Source organism: Petaurus breviceps, unplaced genomic scaffold (genome assembly GCF_028583685.1).
Source record: "Petaurus breviceps papuanus isolate PSGF00001 unplaced genomic scaffold, PetGlider_PUasm1.0 37, whole genome shotgun sequence".
Taxonomy (NCBI): domain Eukaryota; kingdom Metazoa; phylum Chordata; class Mammalia; order Diprotodontia; family Petauridae; genus Petaurus; species Petaurus breviceps.
The window spans coordinates 5,260,605-5,275,841 of NW_027186296.1; the positions used below are offsets into that span (position 1 = coordinate 5,260,605).

Genomic DNA, 15,237 nt, shown 5'->3' on the forward strand with positions numbered 1-15,237 from the left:
CAAAGTTTTAAAAACAAATGTTTAAAATATGTATATATATATATATTATTAATATTAATTCACATGTAACTGGGAAATAAGATATACTGGCACTGGGGCATAGAGATCCACCATGCCCTACTGGAAAAATGGAGGAGGAATGTAAGATAGGGGAGAGAGCAGATTGGAGGAGGGGATATCCAGTGGGATCGCTATTTTGGGGTGGTAGGAAGGGGAAAAAATGGGGAGAAAATTTGTAACTCAAAATCTTGCGGAAATGAATGATGTGAACTAGAAGTTAATAAAGCATTTGATAAAGTAAAAAAAAAAAAGAAATGAGGAGCAGAAGGATTTCATAATAACCCAGAGAGACATGTAAACTGATGCTGAGCCAGAAGAACAGAAGCAGGAGAAATTTGTATACAATCACAGACACAAGGTATGTATGACGACTAACTTCAATAGACTGGGCTCCTCTCAAAAATGTAAGGTTATAAGACAACTCCAAAAGATTCATGATCGAAAGAGATATCCACATACAGAGAAAGAGATGCAGAGTCTGAATGCAGATTGAAACAAACTACTTGCTGTCTTTCTTTTTCTTGTTTTGTTACCTCTTTCCCACTGATCATTCCATCCATTATAATCCTTCTTTACAACCTGACTAATGATTAATGTGAAGATATTTGTAGATCCTATATTTGAGTGCATGCTGCCATGATGGGGGGAGAGGGAGGAGAAGAAAATTTGAAACTCAAGGGACTGTGGAACTGAATGTTGTAAACTAAAAGTAAATAAACAAATCAATTAACAAAAGATTTACATAGCATTTTGATACCTCGAATAAACAAAATTATGGAAATGGAGTCATAAGCTTCTATTTTTCACTCAGTGGAAAGAACCAAATTAATGAATGTGGCCACTGAGGTATGTTACCATTAGAGGCAAGTTCTATTGCATAATAAGCCAAAGAGTCAGTTGAAAAAACTGGGTGTGTTTGACTTGGAGAAGAGAAGACTTAAGGAAGACATGATAGCTGTCTTCAATTATCTGTAAGTAGGAGAGATTAGTCTTGTTCTCCTTGTTCTTAGGAGGTTGAATGTGGAACAATGGGTATAAGTTACAGATAAGCTTGTTTTGGCTCAGTGAAAGGAGGAAAGCTTCTAACAATTAGGGTAGACCAAAAGTATAATGAATTGTTTCCTTAGGCAGTAGTGAATTCTCTGTCATTGGTATTCTTCTACTAGAAACTGGTTGCCTGCTTGTCATGGATGTTGAAGAGATTTCTTTTCAGTTACTAATTGAACTAGATGGCCTCCAAGATTCTTTCTTGCTATAAGATTCTATGATCTTGTATTGGCATTATTGTTTTCCTTCTCTCTCTCTGTCTCTCTCTCCCATTCCTCTTTTCCTCCCTCCCTCTTATAGTATTCATTTGGGCTTGTTTTTTTTTCTGGAACTCATTCTGCTTTCTCTCTGCTCTGAATCAGATATTTGGTTTGGCTTATCTTCTACCTGCAAGTATTATTCCCCAATCCGCTAACGTCCCTTAAGCTATGTTCTTCCTATTTATTTTCTTCCATAACTTTTTGTCATGTCTTAGCACTCCACTGCTATCATTAAGAATGATACTATTTTGCTTTGTATTGTTCCTTTTCTTTATTTCCAAAGTCACAATTGCTGTTAAAATTGGGGGAAAATGATATTTTGTTGCAGGATAATGAACAGATGAATGAATAAATATAGAATTCAAATGAGCTCTTGAAAGCTTGTCATATTGTTTATGTCAGAAAATTTAGTATTTCTTACCATCTTTGCCAGGAATCCCTATAATGACCTTGTATAAGTTCTTTTACCCCTTAACACATCAATTTTCTCTTTAATAAAATGCAGCTCTCCTCTTAATTTCAAGTAATGCTGAGATAAAAATACGAAAAAAGCTGTAATTTTCTTAGAAAAAATAAATTACATGTAAGATCATGCTCTTTTTTCTCTAGCATTATTGGTTCACCCAATTAACTAGGCTGAAAGAAATATTTTACTATATTTTTAGTTGTGATATCTTTTACTTCTGTCACCTGATGCCTTTAATCCAGTCATATCAATTGACAAGAAAGAAAGGATTGTTTTTGGAAATCACAATTTCTGTTTACATCATAGCTATGTTCCAAGAAAAGTCACTGGGTTTGCTTTTTTTTTAGTTAAATTGCCCACCATTAGCAGAAATTTGTACTTTTGATTTAGTTGTGGTGACAGATTCCTTTAGAACATCTCTGTGCCCTAGTATATTATTGGCTATATTATTGTGCCCTAGCCCAATAATAAACTTTCTAACTCACTATTATACATTTACCTGTGGATATGGTCTTATTTTGAGTATAACTGTTATTTTATCTAGGTAGAAAACTGTGAAATTTCCTTCTGCTCATGCAGATGTACAATTCAGCTGTAATTTGTAACTTTAGAGTGTAGCCAGCTAGCACTGGAGAGATTAAGTGACCTGCCTGCACAGCTAGTATGGGTCAGAGGCAGTAAGTCAGTCTTCCTGACAATGTAGAGTACTTATGGAAATTTAGAAATGCTCTACCCCACCTACTCACTTAATCTACTGCCATTGCTCATTTCTAAATGGTCCAGTTGTGTAGAAAGAATAATTGCATCTCTGAAAGTATCCAACCCACCCTCTGGAGTGATTTATTTATTTGTCTATATCTGACTCAATTTTGAATTCTAGTTTGTATGCCTTGAGTAGAATATTCTGTGTAAATTATTCCAGAAAGACTATATTTTGGTTTTTAATCTCAGTGAAAGATAATGTTCATTAAGAATGCAAGCTTTTCAAAAGTTACCTTTAAATATTTTTAGAATAAATTTTCCTTTAGCCATTAAACCAGACAACCCACATCTTTCTCTGCATCTTTCCTTCTTTTCCTCCCTGCTCCATAACCTTTTATCTGGATTGTTCTAGTGCCCAGATAGGTATTTCTTTTCCCCCATGGTCTGTTTATTTGGCCACAATTATGATTTATAGATTTAACACAAGTAACAGTCAAACAGACTGAACTTCTTCTTTGATCTTTTTATGAATGGTAATTTTGAGTGTGGGTAAAGGGGTAAAGATTCAAAAGCTAGCTTGGTGAGACAATTAGATAGCTGTAGGAAGGAAAAGGAATATTTTTAAGGCTTTTCCCATACCTTCTCTTAACTTTTTTTTCCTGTTAATTAACTAATTAACAGTTAATTAAGTCAATTAATCTAATAAGTAGATTAGAGATGATATCATTATGTATGTCACCAGTGCCTTGAGGGGAGAAAGGACACTATTCCTCTAACTTTTTTTGTCATCTCCTATAATTTAGTATTTTGTGGTTTTAAAAAATGTATCTTTTTCCCCTAACTGGGCCCTCATATAACTTTTTACCCATAAGAGATAGCAGGAGAAGCCTAATTTTTCTTCTGTATTTGGTTTCATCTTTCTACTTTTTCTTTGTTTTCATTACTAAGAAATTCATGTTATTAATTGCTTTTCCCATATCATTTTGCCATCCGCCACTATTGTTAAAATTGTGTGTTAGGGAGAAAAATGTTAAGTTGCTAAAACACTAGCTTCCCCCAGGGGTTTCCATTGTTGTTAAATCCTTATAATGCTTAGATTTTCTCACCAGCCTCAAAGGAATAAAGTGTGCAATAAATTGAGCCTTCTTTATACTGTTCTATAGGTTTTGTACCCATATGCTCCCTGGGTTTGTCTCAGATTGGCCGCATGAATCTTGGAATGGATGCCAGTACCTTCAAGTATTACACCATGTGTGGCCTCCAGGAGGGCTTTGAGCCTTTTGCTGTCAACATGAACCGAGATGTTGCTATGTGGTTCAGCAAACGCCTCCCTACATTTGTCAATGTGCCAAAGGATCACATGCATATAGAGGTAGGATTACATATTCAAGGGAAGTCCTAGTGGAGCCTGATGTCCCAAGATACTAATCCCTGTCATCATCTAGCCTCTTGCATAAAGCCATGTAATATCACCATAACTCTTCCTCATAATTTTCATTTTTGACTCTTTGTAACAATTATAAGTATTCTATGTGGGGCTATAAATCTATATCTTAATGACTTGGTGGTTGTCTTTAGTTGACAACTACATAGTCTTTTAAGGATTTCTCATAGCTCTGAAACTGTCCTTTCTAAATTTGCTCTATCATGGTGATGTTATATGTAATTATCAAGGGCATCTATCACTCACAGAAATACCAGGACTGAGTGTTCTAATTCTAGGGTTTTAGTCTTTATATGCCTAAAACTCAAACTCTCAGTCCTAACTTGATTTTTTTAACACTGTGACAATATTTTTTCTGGGTTTATGGATTAAGATATGACATATGTCCTCACAGCTCCCCTTATTTCGAAAATACAGAGGTTCCAGCTTAGTTATAAAACTGGTACCTTGCACAGAGTAAGCTTTTCAGTGAATATTTGTTGATTTAAATTTAAATGAGGGAAATTCAATCTAACTATACCCTTAAATTGTACCTATCTGGCCCAAATTGACCACAATTTTGTGATATGAAGGGAACCAAAGAAGTTCTACTATGATTCTAAGTGTTCTAGTTTCTTGCTCATTTTAAATTCTATCATTTTTTGTCTTTTTCTTTAATTTTGAGCACATTATTTCATAACCAGTTTCTTACTCTCCTAGTCCTGTATCATTGTTTTCAGCAGAACTATCCTCTGTGAGCCTTTCACTGATCATTATTTAAGCGTAGAGAAAGTGAAAACACCCAAATCTAAAATAAAATAAGTATCGCTAAACACAGCCTGATTCTCCTGTCTTCCTAGGATGCAATTTGTTTTTTTTTCTCCCTTGCTTCTTCCATGAAATGCCTGCTTTTTTGATGATTCTTTTTTAAGTCACTGATCCATAGCTTTGACGTCAGCAGCAGAGATAGGAAATTGCATTTGAGGTGCATATATAAGTAGCTGAGTACGTAAGATTTCTGAAGCTATCTGTTCATCTCTGTAAGAAACCCAATGAAAGAGTCATGAAAAATAAAAATTTTCCTGCTATGTCTGTTTGCTCCAACTTAGGTCATCCACTCTTTTAAGTAGCATAATTTGGAGTGCTTCTAGTTTGGAGATAACATTACTCCTTCCTACTTGGCTTTGATTGCATCAGACAAATTCATAAAACAGTGAAAAGTCACAGTGATTGTATTTGGAGAATCACCATTTCTTTTTAATTATAAGTAAGCAAGAAAAATTCATGGAGAGAAAAAATAAGGCCCAGGACCCCCAACTGTTCCATTGTAAAGTTTGTGTTTTCAGGTCACAAGGATAGATGGGACAATGGATACCCCACCATGCCTTAAGGTCACCCACAAGACATTTGGCACACAGAATAGCAATGCTGAAATGATCTATTGTCGTCTGAGCATGCCTGTGGAATGCTATTCTTCTTTCCACCACAGTAGTGGTTTGGAAAGTGACATTTTTCAGAAAAGGTAAGATGTATCCTTTGTTTCACTCCAACAGTTATGAAAAGGAAAATGTGTGCACATACACATATGTGCATTTGTGTATACGTATGTATATTGAAACGTAGGGAGTGAAATGTGTGCATGTATTTGTGAAGTTTGAGAGACTTTTTTTAGGTGTCTAATTAAAAGGATCAGTTCAAAACTATATAAAGATATATCTCTGGCATTGAGATTTCTACTTATTCTTGATCTCACTTATTTCCTAGAACTCTAACATACCATTTACCTTTTGTTTAGAGAAAAATATCACGTAAATTTCTCATCTCTTTTACCCTTCAATGATACTATAAACTCATAGAGGGCAGCAGAAATTATGTTCCTAGCTAAGCTAAGAAACAATTCATAGCTCAGACACACGTGGACAGAGAACATCAATATTAAACTAACCTTGACTTTGGTTTGATATATTGGAAATACTGCCCAATTTGGCCCAAATTTCTAATAGTGGCCACACATATATTTTTCTTAAAGAACTGCCTCTAATTGACTTATTTTATTTTCCTACAAAAACTCATTATATACTAGATATCATGAAACCATAGACGGCTGAGAAAGGGAGAGTGAGCAGTTATATGATTAGAGCAAAGTCCAAGGACTAGCTGGCATCAAGACTCATGTGTCAGTTTTCTAAATTTTAAAAAAATATTAAAGGAAGGTCAACTGATTGTTAAATCAACTGGATTCTTTAAAGTGGTGAATAACTAAAAGATGATTATTTCTCTTCCCTCCACCCCCCAGGAAACAGATACAAGAAATAGTTGCTCATACAACAGTAAGTAATATTTTTTCAGTTAAGGTTTACATTGTTTGGTTACTTGTTTCAATATTACCTTTTTGATTGAATCACATTATATTAGAATTTCATGTAACCCTTCTGTTTATTCTTTTATGTATTAGTTACTCAGAACCCTCTCCCCTAAATAGGTAAGATGATGAAAATGATAAAGTGGGGAGAAACAGTAAGAAGCCAGTCCAAAGAAAAGGGATTGCTTCAGCACCTATAAAATACTCAATGTATATACATATATAAATGAATAATTGTATAATATATATAATAATTTTATTATAAATTATATTAAAATCATTATATTATAAAAAAAGGAAAGTAATGCCTCTTAATTCTTTACTCTCCATCATAGGTATTTATCAGTGGTTTAAAAAAATCCTTTGAAAGCAATTGAATCCTCACCTCTCTGCATTATAAGAACATAGATTCCCCAGAGTTACATTGTACAGAGAGGAATCTAACTTCAGTAAAGTTTAATGACTACTGATAGAACATACACGTAAAACAAATATTGATGCTTGACTAGGTTTGCTTTTTTCTCTTCAGTAACTTTGAGGTTAACCTAGCACACCAGAGTAAAAGCTTTATAAGTCATTAAATCTTTAAGTCATTGTGAATGTTAAAATTATTTTTGGCATTTTACAGTAACGTATTTTGTCATTAGTTTCTTCTGTATATGTAACACCATTCTAAATGACTGTTCCTGGTCTTTAATCTGTCTTTATTATTTTATAGCAAAGGGGAGAGAATACTGGTACTTTGATGAGCTTTTAAAGGATAGACAAGAAGTCAACAACTAGGAAGCCATGATCTCTGATCAGCCCTTATTTCATATATATAGTCACCTAGTGCATCTTGAGAACCCAATATGGCCACTGAGAAAGAATTACCACATAGTAAAAACCTAAGAGAGAACCCTAAATGCTTTGCCATCTTATTGCTTTTGTTTTCAACCAACATTGGTACTCTAGAACTTGTTCTGCAGTGCTTTAGCTTTTTTCATTAACCCTTCATATTTTCTCTACAGCAGTGCTATTATTCTGTGCGCATATTTGCTGGCCAGGACCCTTCCTACACCTGGGTTGGGTGGGTGACACCAGACTACCACTTATACAGTGAGAAGTTTGACTTGAATAAAAACTGCACAGTGACCGTAACTCTGGGAGATGAAAGAGGCCGGGTCCATGAAAGGTAAATGGGGTTCCCTCAAAAGTCAGGTGTCCATCACAGGCATCTTCACATATCCTTTTCCCTTTTGTAATGCATTCCCAGAAACCTATGTGCTCCTACCTTCCATTGAATCACCCCCACCTGTATTGGATGTGATATTGAGAGCAATTATATCAAAGTGAAACTTCTGTATAGTTTTTAAATTTTTAGCCTCTTGGGTTTCTTAATCCTGAACCAAATTTTCCAACATATTTTTTCTGTCTTCCTTCATACTCACCCTTACATTGAAGTCTTTGAGTAGTTAATCATATTTTATATGGCTTTGGAGGATTTTATCAAGTCCTTTTTCTACCCTCTTGTCTTCTTCAACAGCTTTTATTTACATAATGTATGCTGTATTCATGTGTGGGGGCTTTTTTTTTGCTTATGCAAATAAAGAAAACAGCAAAACAAAATTACCAAATATCTCCTGAAATTATATTCTTTTTGCACTTGGGGATATGATGAAACCAACTCTATCAGCTCCTTCCTCTATCTCATTAAGGACAACCTAAAAACCATCTTTTCATTTAGCAGCAACCTTTTTATATCTTGTTTTTATTTATTACAAGGACGTAGACATTGGTATGGTTATGTGCTTCTAATACTATAACAATTCATTGGACATTGAACAAGAATCTCATATTTAGAGTACTAGTAACCAAGTTAACATTTATGGATGGTCTAAAAATGGTGACTCTTTGTATCTTCTTACTTTAGTGCTTTAATATTTTATCAGTTTCTTACCTCTTTATTTTTCAGATATAGAAAGGCCATTTTTTGCCCTCTACCACAAAAGAAACTCTTAGAAAAAAATGTTCATAGATGTATTTTGACAAATACTTAAAACATGAAACATTAACACGTTACTCTAATAACATTCTGCTGGGAGTTAAAGACTCCCAGGAGACTTGTGGGACTGCTGAATGGACAGATTTAGCTTTCACAGCTAATTTGTACTATCTAAGCAAGTCTGTCAATTTCTATACCTTCTCGTCAATCAGACATGTATAATTCCTGTTGCTGGTCATCTTTTCTTCCAATAAAGGGCATACTTGAGTTGTAAGAAGCACCTTTAGCTACAATTTAAGGACCTGAGCCTTAACTAGACCAAGTAGATGGGTAGATCAGAGGATCCTAGAGATACAGATTAACCAAGATTTTAGAAAAGCTTTTCATGGTCTTATGCTTTTTCTATAGGCAGAAGGTAGAGATGTAGGCATAGGTTCTCAAAGTGGGTAATACCACACCCTGGTGGGGTGCTGGAATGTTCCAGGGCATGGCAGTAGCCTCAGGTGTAATTGGGGGATCTTGAATAAAAATAAGGGGGCAATGAAAGCATAAGGAAAGAAGAAAAGAGAATTTTGAAAAACTGCTCATGTATGTTTCATCTGTTTTATAATAGAGTTAAAAGTTGTAGTGATTGCATTATTTTCCAAATACATACACAAAATGCAAGTTATAATCAATCAGTGGTCAAGTCCACTGACAGGTCTTAGCAAGCAAGTCTTGGCAGATAAGCATGTCATGCATTGTTGGGAAGTTCAGCATGCAATGGCAGGAACATGTGCATGTGATGACTTGTTTATAATACATTACTAGCAGTTACATGATGTAATACTGCATCATCAAAGTTTTTGTGCAGGGAAAAAACCCAAAATTTATAGTAAATTATTAAATTTAAGATGTCATTTTAAAAAATTATTTTTTGAAATGACACAAATTTAAAAAAAAGGGTTAAAGAAAGTAGATTTCAGAGGGGAGGAGTTGTTGAGCAATTTTTTTTAAATAGGGGGTGATAGGCCAAATAATTTTGGGAACCTCTGGACTAGATGATAATGCAGTTAAGTAGATTTATGAATTTGATGAATGGCCACACCCAAAGTTATAGTGATTAATTGTTCAATGTCAGCTTAGAAGGAGTTCTTGGGGTAGAGGTGGGAGGGTGATTGATGGAGGGATCTATTCTTAGTCCTTTTTTGTTTGACAGCAATATGGATATCATGGGCATGCTTGTATAAATTTGTACCTGACAAAGTTCAGTGGGATAGTCAACACACTAGATGACAGAATCAAGATCCAAAAGCATCTTAAAAGGCTAGCATATTTTACCTAATTTAAAAGATTAAATTAAATGAGCTCATATGTAATGTCTTATAGGTTGGTTTAATAAATAAACTTCACAAGTATGAGTAACTAGACAACAGATTGGGTAAAAAAGATCATGGAGCTGTAGTAAAATTGCAGATTCTATATGAGTCAGCTCAAGTGATCTTAAGGTACATTCAGAGATCTATAGGGTCAAGGACACTATAGTCCAACCTAGTAGACCACATCTGGAATATTGTGTTCAGTTCTGGAAGCAGTGTTTTATGTATGAAATTAATAAGCCGATGTTGTTTGGCTCTCCTTACTCAAGTCGTTCTGGTGGATTAAGCTCAGGACTGGAACTAAGTGAAATACTGGTAGGCCGTCTAAGATTGAATAAAATGTTTACTGAACAATATAATATAAAGAAGTATTCAACAAGTATACAGTCTTTGTACAGGTGGTTGCAGTTCCCATAGCTTTCACTTATGCCACAGTGGCACACTTGATCAAAAAAGTGCGTTGATTAGTATCGCAGCAGAGGATGTACATAAAATCTAATCAGGCCCAACTCCTTGTGTTATATGCTTTTTAATCCTTAGGCAACCAGGAATCTATCAATTGTTCAAGTCTTAGTCACTTGAAATAGTTAAGCCTCTTAAATGGTTAAGCTTCACTGCCTTTTTTGTAAAAAAGAAATAGCCTATATGGAATAGGCACTGTTCCTCCAACATTTCCACCCTTTGGTGTCCAAGTACTAAAATTCTTCTAGGGGACTTCCCACCTTTTAGATGGCCTGTTGGGCTGTTTTTTGACAAACTTGATCTCAGAGGTAAAAGAACTTAGCAATGGAACAGAAACTTAGTGTGGGTTAAAAACAAACAAACAAACAAAAAACAACCAGAAAGAAAAGGAAGTAAACAATGTAATGAACTCTGAAGTTTTATTCTGATTCATGTCATCAGTGATATCGGGAAGTTCACAGTGGATCTCCTGATGGAAAGCAGTAGAAATAAGAATAGTATCAGGATCATCAGGGCTGTATGTACAAATGACAATGCTTATGGAACAGTCACTGATCCTTATTATAGACATAGATTTTCTCTATTAAAATAGGTAAGAAGTCATAGGTCCCTTATATATAATATATTCCACGGCCCAAGTTGACACCAAGATGAGTCTGTAATCTGTGCCTCATCTGATCAGGTTAACGATATGTCATCAATGAAGTGGTAGACATCAATGAAGTGATAAGAGACATCATTGGCCTCTGGAAGTGGACCTTTTTCAAGTACCTGTCCACAAAATGGTAGGAGCATAAGGGATAATTCAGGTAGCACTAGGGAAGGATGATAAAGGTGCACCGGATTCATTCCAGGTGAAGGCAATTGTTCCTGGCTAATTGCAGTTATAGACAGAGGGGAAAAAGGCATCATTGAAGTTGCTGACATCATTACCACTCATGAAAGGCCTAGGCTATATTAATGAATCTGCTACATTAATGAGATAAGGAACAGGCACAACAGTTGGTATAAAAATTCATCAAAGATTTCCAAGTGCTATTTGCTTTTCTTATTCTTCCACACCGGGTTGTTGTAAGGGACATTGGTGAACAAAGTTTTTTGATCTCTGTCACTTATATAATTAGAGAAGAAATAGTTTTTCACACTTTCTAAGCCTTAGTATTTTTTGGAGTTAACAGGGTAGCTTAGATTAACCCCAGGATTTCCAGTTGACTCCTCCCACAATAACTAGCATAGATGTTTCCATAAGTGTCTGTGCAGGTACTGTCTCCCAGGAGTTCTGTCTCCCAAAACCTCCTATCAAAATTGATGTGTTCCAGGGGACCCACTAACAGTCCCCTTTGAATGGAAGAATAGAACAGTCAGTTAATATGCTCCTTCCAGAGTTGATGTGTTTACAATTCCCAAAACAAGAGATGGTAATCAGACTCTGGCAATAGAATTATTGGTGTAGTGACAGGACAGGAAGTGGTATGTTACAGATACATGGTAGAGTCTGAGGTTGGCTAGATATAATTGGCCCTTAGCAATTAGAATAACATAACCTAGGCTAAGATTTCACTTTTGGAGGATGTAGCAATTACATCATAGTGGCAAAACTAAAGTTGGCTAGGATGAAGAAACACAGTCTGGTCTGGAGCCACCTACATATAATTGAATATGTCAGAATAATCAGAATAATGCTGCTTCAAGGTAAATTTACCATGTAGGGCTTTCTTACTGGTGATGGGCCTCCCCACAGAAGATAAGGCTAGTCCTCAAATAGCAGATGCAGTCTGTTACCAGGTCCACGCATGAAACTTTTCCAGTACTATGGATTTCACTGGCATAGACTTCAAAAATTTGTCACAACAGTCTTCAGGCCTTGAAATTCTCTCATTGGAGATTTAATCCTTTGGATACTAAAGTACTTTTGCACCTCAAGAGTTTCTTACTAAAATCTAAATATCCCTGAAAGGAGTAACATTATACTGTTACAGTTTGTAGTCTGACATTGGCTTAGAGCATTACGGAGAGAGAGAAAACCAACAAAAGAATTAGGAGAGTCTCCAAAGACTCTGTGTGCTGTAGCTTTGCCTTGTAAGGATAAATCTTTGGAAAAAATGTGGACAAGATTACCAGATTGTTCCCTGCTTTATTGGCCTGAATACCAGATTGTCAGCCTGGACTCTTGTTTTCATACTGTTTCCTAGTATAACTCTAAGCATGTCTAAAATGTTGGTGCATAACTTTTTTTCACTTGTAAAGTGTGAGTCTGCCCTGTCTCATGGCCTTCCTGTGATAATAAATTGAATATCTAAAAGTTGTCTCTTCACATAATTGTTGGTGGGCCAACTTGCAAATTTCCACTTGTCTGTGGAGAGTAATGATTTATGTTTGGTAAACTATGGTAAAGTATGGTTTTATTTAGGAAAATTCATTCAAGTTGATCAATTTTGGATATACATCTAAAATAATGTTACCTAAGGCATTATCATTACTCAGCTTTAGTTATTAGCTCCCAGAGGCTAGACTTAGTACCTTTTAATCCTCTTTTTTTTTCTTTTAAATTTTGGTTCCTAGTGTGAAGCGCAGCAACTGCTACATGGTTTGGGGTGGAGATGTAATCGCCAGTTCCCAGAGATCAAGTCGAAGTAATGTGGACCTAGAAATTGGCTGCCTCATTGACTTGGCCACAGGCATGATATCCTTCTCAGCCAATGGGAAAGAACTGGACACCTGCTACCAGGTATCAGCAGCAGTTGAACAATTAGTAGGGAGTAGTAGCAGTGCACGCATGCTTTGCAAAGCATCTGTGTTCTAGCTTCATGTCTTTCTTACACGATTGAAAGTAGTTTTAGCTACAGTAGTTTCTTTACGGCAGTAGGAGAAAGGCTTCTAGGATATCATCATCTGTGCATGTGTCATATCTTAGACAGCCTTGGTAATAATGTCTTTTCTAGAATGTAGTAATACTTAGAGAGGATGATGAAGTTGAAGTGATACAGTATACTACCATATACTCATTTTCTGTTTCTATTTAAATTTCAGTTCTAGAGGTGGCTAGGTGCCACAGTGAATAGAGCACCGGCCCTGGAGTCAGTAGGACCTGAGTTCAAGTCCGGCCCCAGACACTTAACATAAAAACTAGCCGTGTGACCTTGGGCAAGTCACTTAACCCCCAATTGCCCTCCAAAAAGCAATAAATAAATAAATAAATTTCAGTTCTTATTTTTCTTATGTCATCTGATTTCCATACTAAAATGATTCTTTGCTGTTTTCAATAAGTACAGTTTTTAAAAGTAATTAAACAATTAGGTGTCCTACAGACCAGTTAAACAGAAGGAAGCAGACTGGGACTGAGACATACTGTGAACTCTTGAACCAAAATCATCTTTACTTCTGTTAGGAATTTAATCTTGGAACTAATGTGCAACAAGCCGCATTAGAGGCCTACTGACTACTTCTCAGTTTTATTTAGTCTGTAAGTTGCACATTTTATGGGTGTCAGTAAAAGAATTCACAATATGTAGGGAAAGAAACAGAGACAAATATGCTAAGAGATCTAGAAATAGAGCTGAAGGATGATAAACTTTTGAAACTAAAATTGTACCACAGTTCTCTTTCTAATTGGGGGTGGCCTTATATTGACTACTCCCTTGCTTTGGGCCTCAGTTTCCCCCTCAATAAAACAGAAAGATGTCCTCATTAACCTCTGTAGTAGTTCCAATCAATAGCTAATGATATAATTTGAAAGCTTATTACAAATTTTATCTTAAATCAAGAAATCTTTCTTTGGGACAGATGTTTCAACATGGAATCCTTTAATACTGAATCTAAAAGATATAAAACCCTCATTTTACAGAGAAGGAAACTGAAACCTAGAGAGGGAAAGTGGCTTGCCAATGTTGGCAATATAATTAATTAATTAATTAATATAATTCTTTTCTAAATCAGACTAGAATTTGGATTTCCTACTTCCCAATCCAGGTTTCCTTATGCTATTCCTTATGTTATGCCTACCCTGTTTTTCCTTATGGAAAAGAAGAGCTAAAAAAAGAAAACTCTATTTACTAGCAATTGATTTGATTGATTAATTTAGATCACTATATGGTGGTAGTTTAATGAAAGGGGGAGTAGATTACATATGAATGGTCAGGCAATGAAAACCTCATTTGTAGTTGTAAATATGTTGTCCTCTAGTGGCTAAAATAGAGCTTGCAAGTCATCACTGACCAACCACAACAGTCAGTGAATATATTTATTGAACACCTACTGTGTGTACAACACCATAATAAACATGATATAGCAAAATATATTATATATAACACAAATACCAAAAAAACTCCAACAACAAAAACTAAGACAGAGGCTTTTCCTTTAAGAAATTTATCATTTAGTTGGGGAGGTAAAAACAGATACAGAAAGTAAGATGTGAAATGAGTCTTGAATGATAAGTAGACCTTTATGGGAGGAGACTAGGAATAAAACCATTGTCTGCTAATATACTATTATCCTTCTAGTTACCTAGAATTAAAGCTATTGCATTTTTTGAGAATTTTTGTTGGGCTTTGTCCAATCTGTATTTTCCTTTGGGGCTTTGCTTGTAGATGTTTTCAAGGTTCCTAAGTTTTTTTATGATCAGGTTCTTATTTGTTGTTTACTCATTTTTCTAGCCAATTAGAACTTGCTTTGGATGTTGTGGGGTCTGGGCCTTTTGGGAGAGCTGGGCAGAAATACCAATGTTCATTCCATCATCTTGACTCCATTCCAAATGATAGCATTTTCTTTGACTTATGTCTCTACGTTGTCCCCCTCATCTAGTCATTTGCTAAGTTCAGTTAATGTTTTACCTACAATATTTCTCTAATTATTCTCCCTTTTCTGTTCCTCCTACCATCACCTAAGTTGAAATCCACATTACTTCTTTCCTATACTATTTCAAAGGCCTTTTCCCATGTCTAATGCCTTCCCACTGAAGCCTCTTATATACACCACTGCCAGAGTAATATTATCACTTTTGTAAATGAAAACAGTTATTTTTATAAGCAGTGGCCTCCCATTGCCTGCAGAATAAATTCTAAATAATGTAGTTTTTCAACGTTCTCAACTACCTGGTAATCATGGACTTTCC

At 35.5% G+C, this 15,237-nt stretch overlaps 1 protein-coding gene across 1 annotated transcript in view; it reads left to right on the forward strand.

Annotated features, from left to right (window-relative positions):
- RYR3 (ryanodine receptor 3) overlaps positions 1–15,237 on the forward strand; it is a 777,114-nt gene that overhangs the window by 486,880 nt on the left and 274,997 nt on the right. The window contains exons 28-32 of the mRNA XM_069097663.1: positions 3,699–3,907; positions 5,305–5,480; positions 6,255–6,288; positions 7,331–7,494; positions 12,687–12,852. Of these exons, the coding sequence (XP_068953764.1) occupies positions 3,699–3,907; positions 5,305–5,480; positions 6,255–6,288; positions 7,331–7,494; positions 12,687–12,852 (749 nt within the window). The remainder of the gene's footprint in view (positions 1–3,698; positions 3,908–5,304; positions 5,481–6,254; positions 6,289–7,330; positions 7,495–12,686; positions 12,853–15,237) is intronic.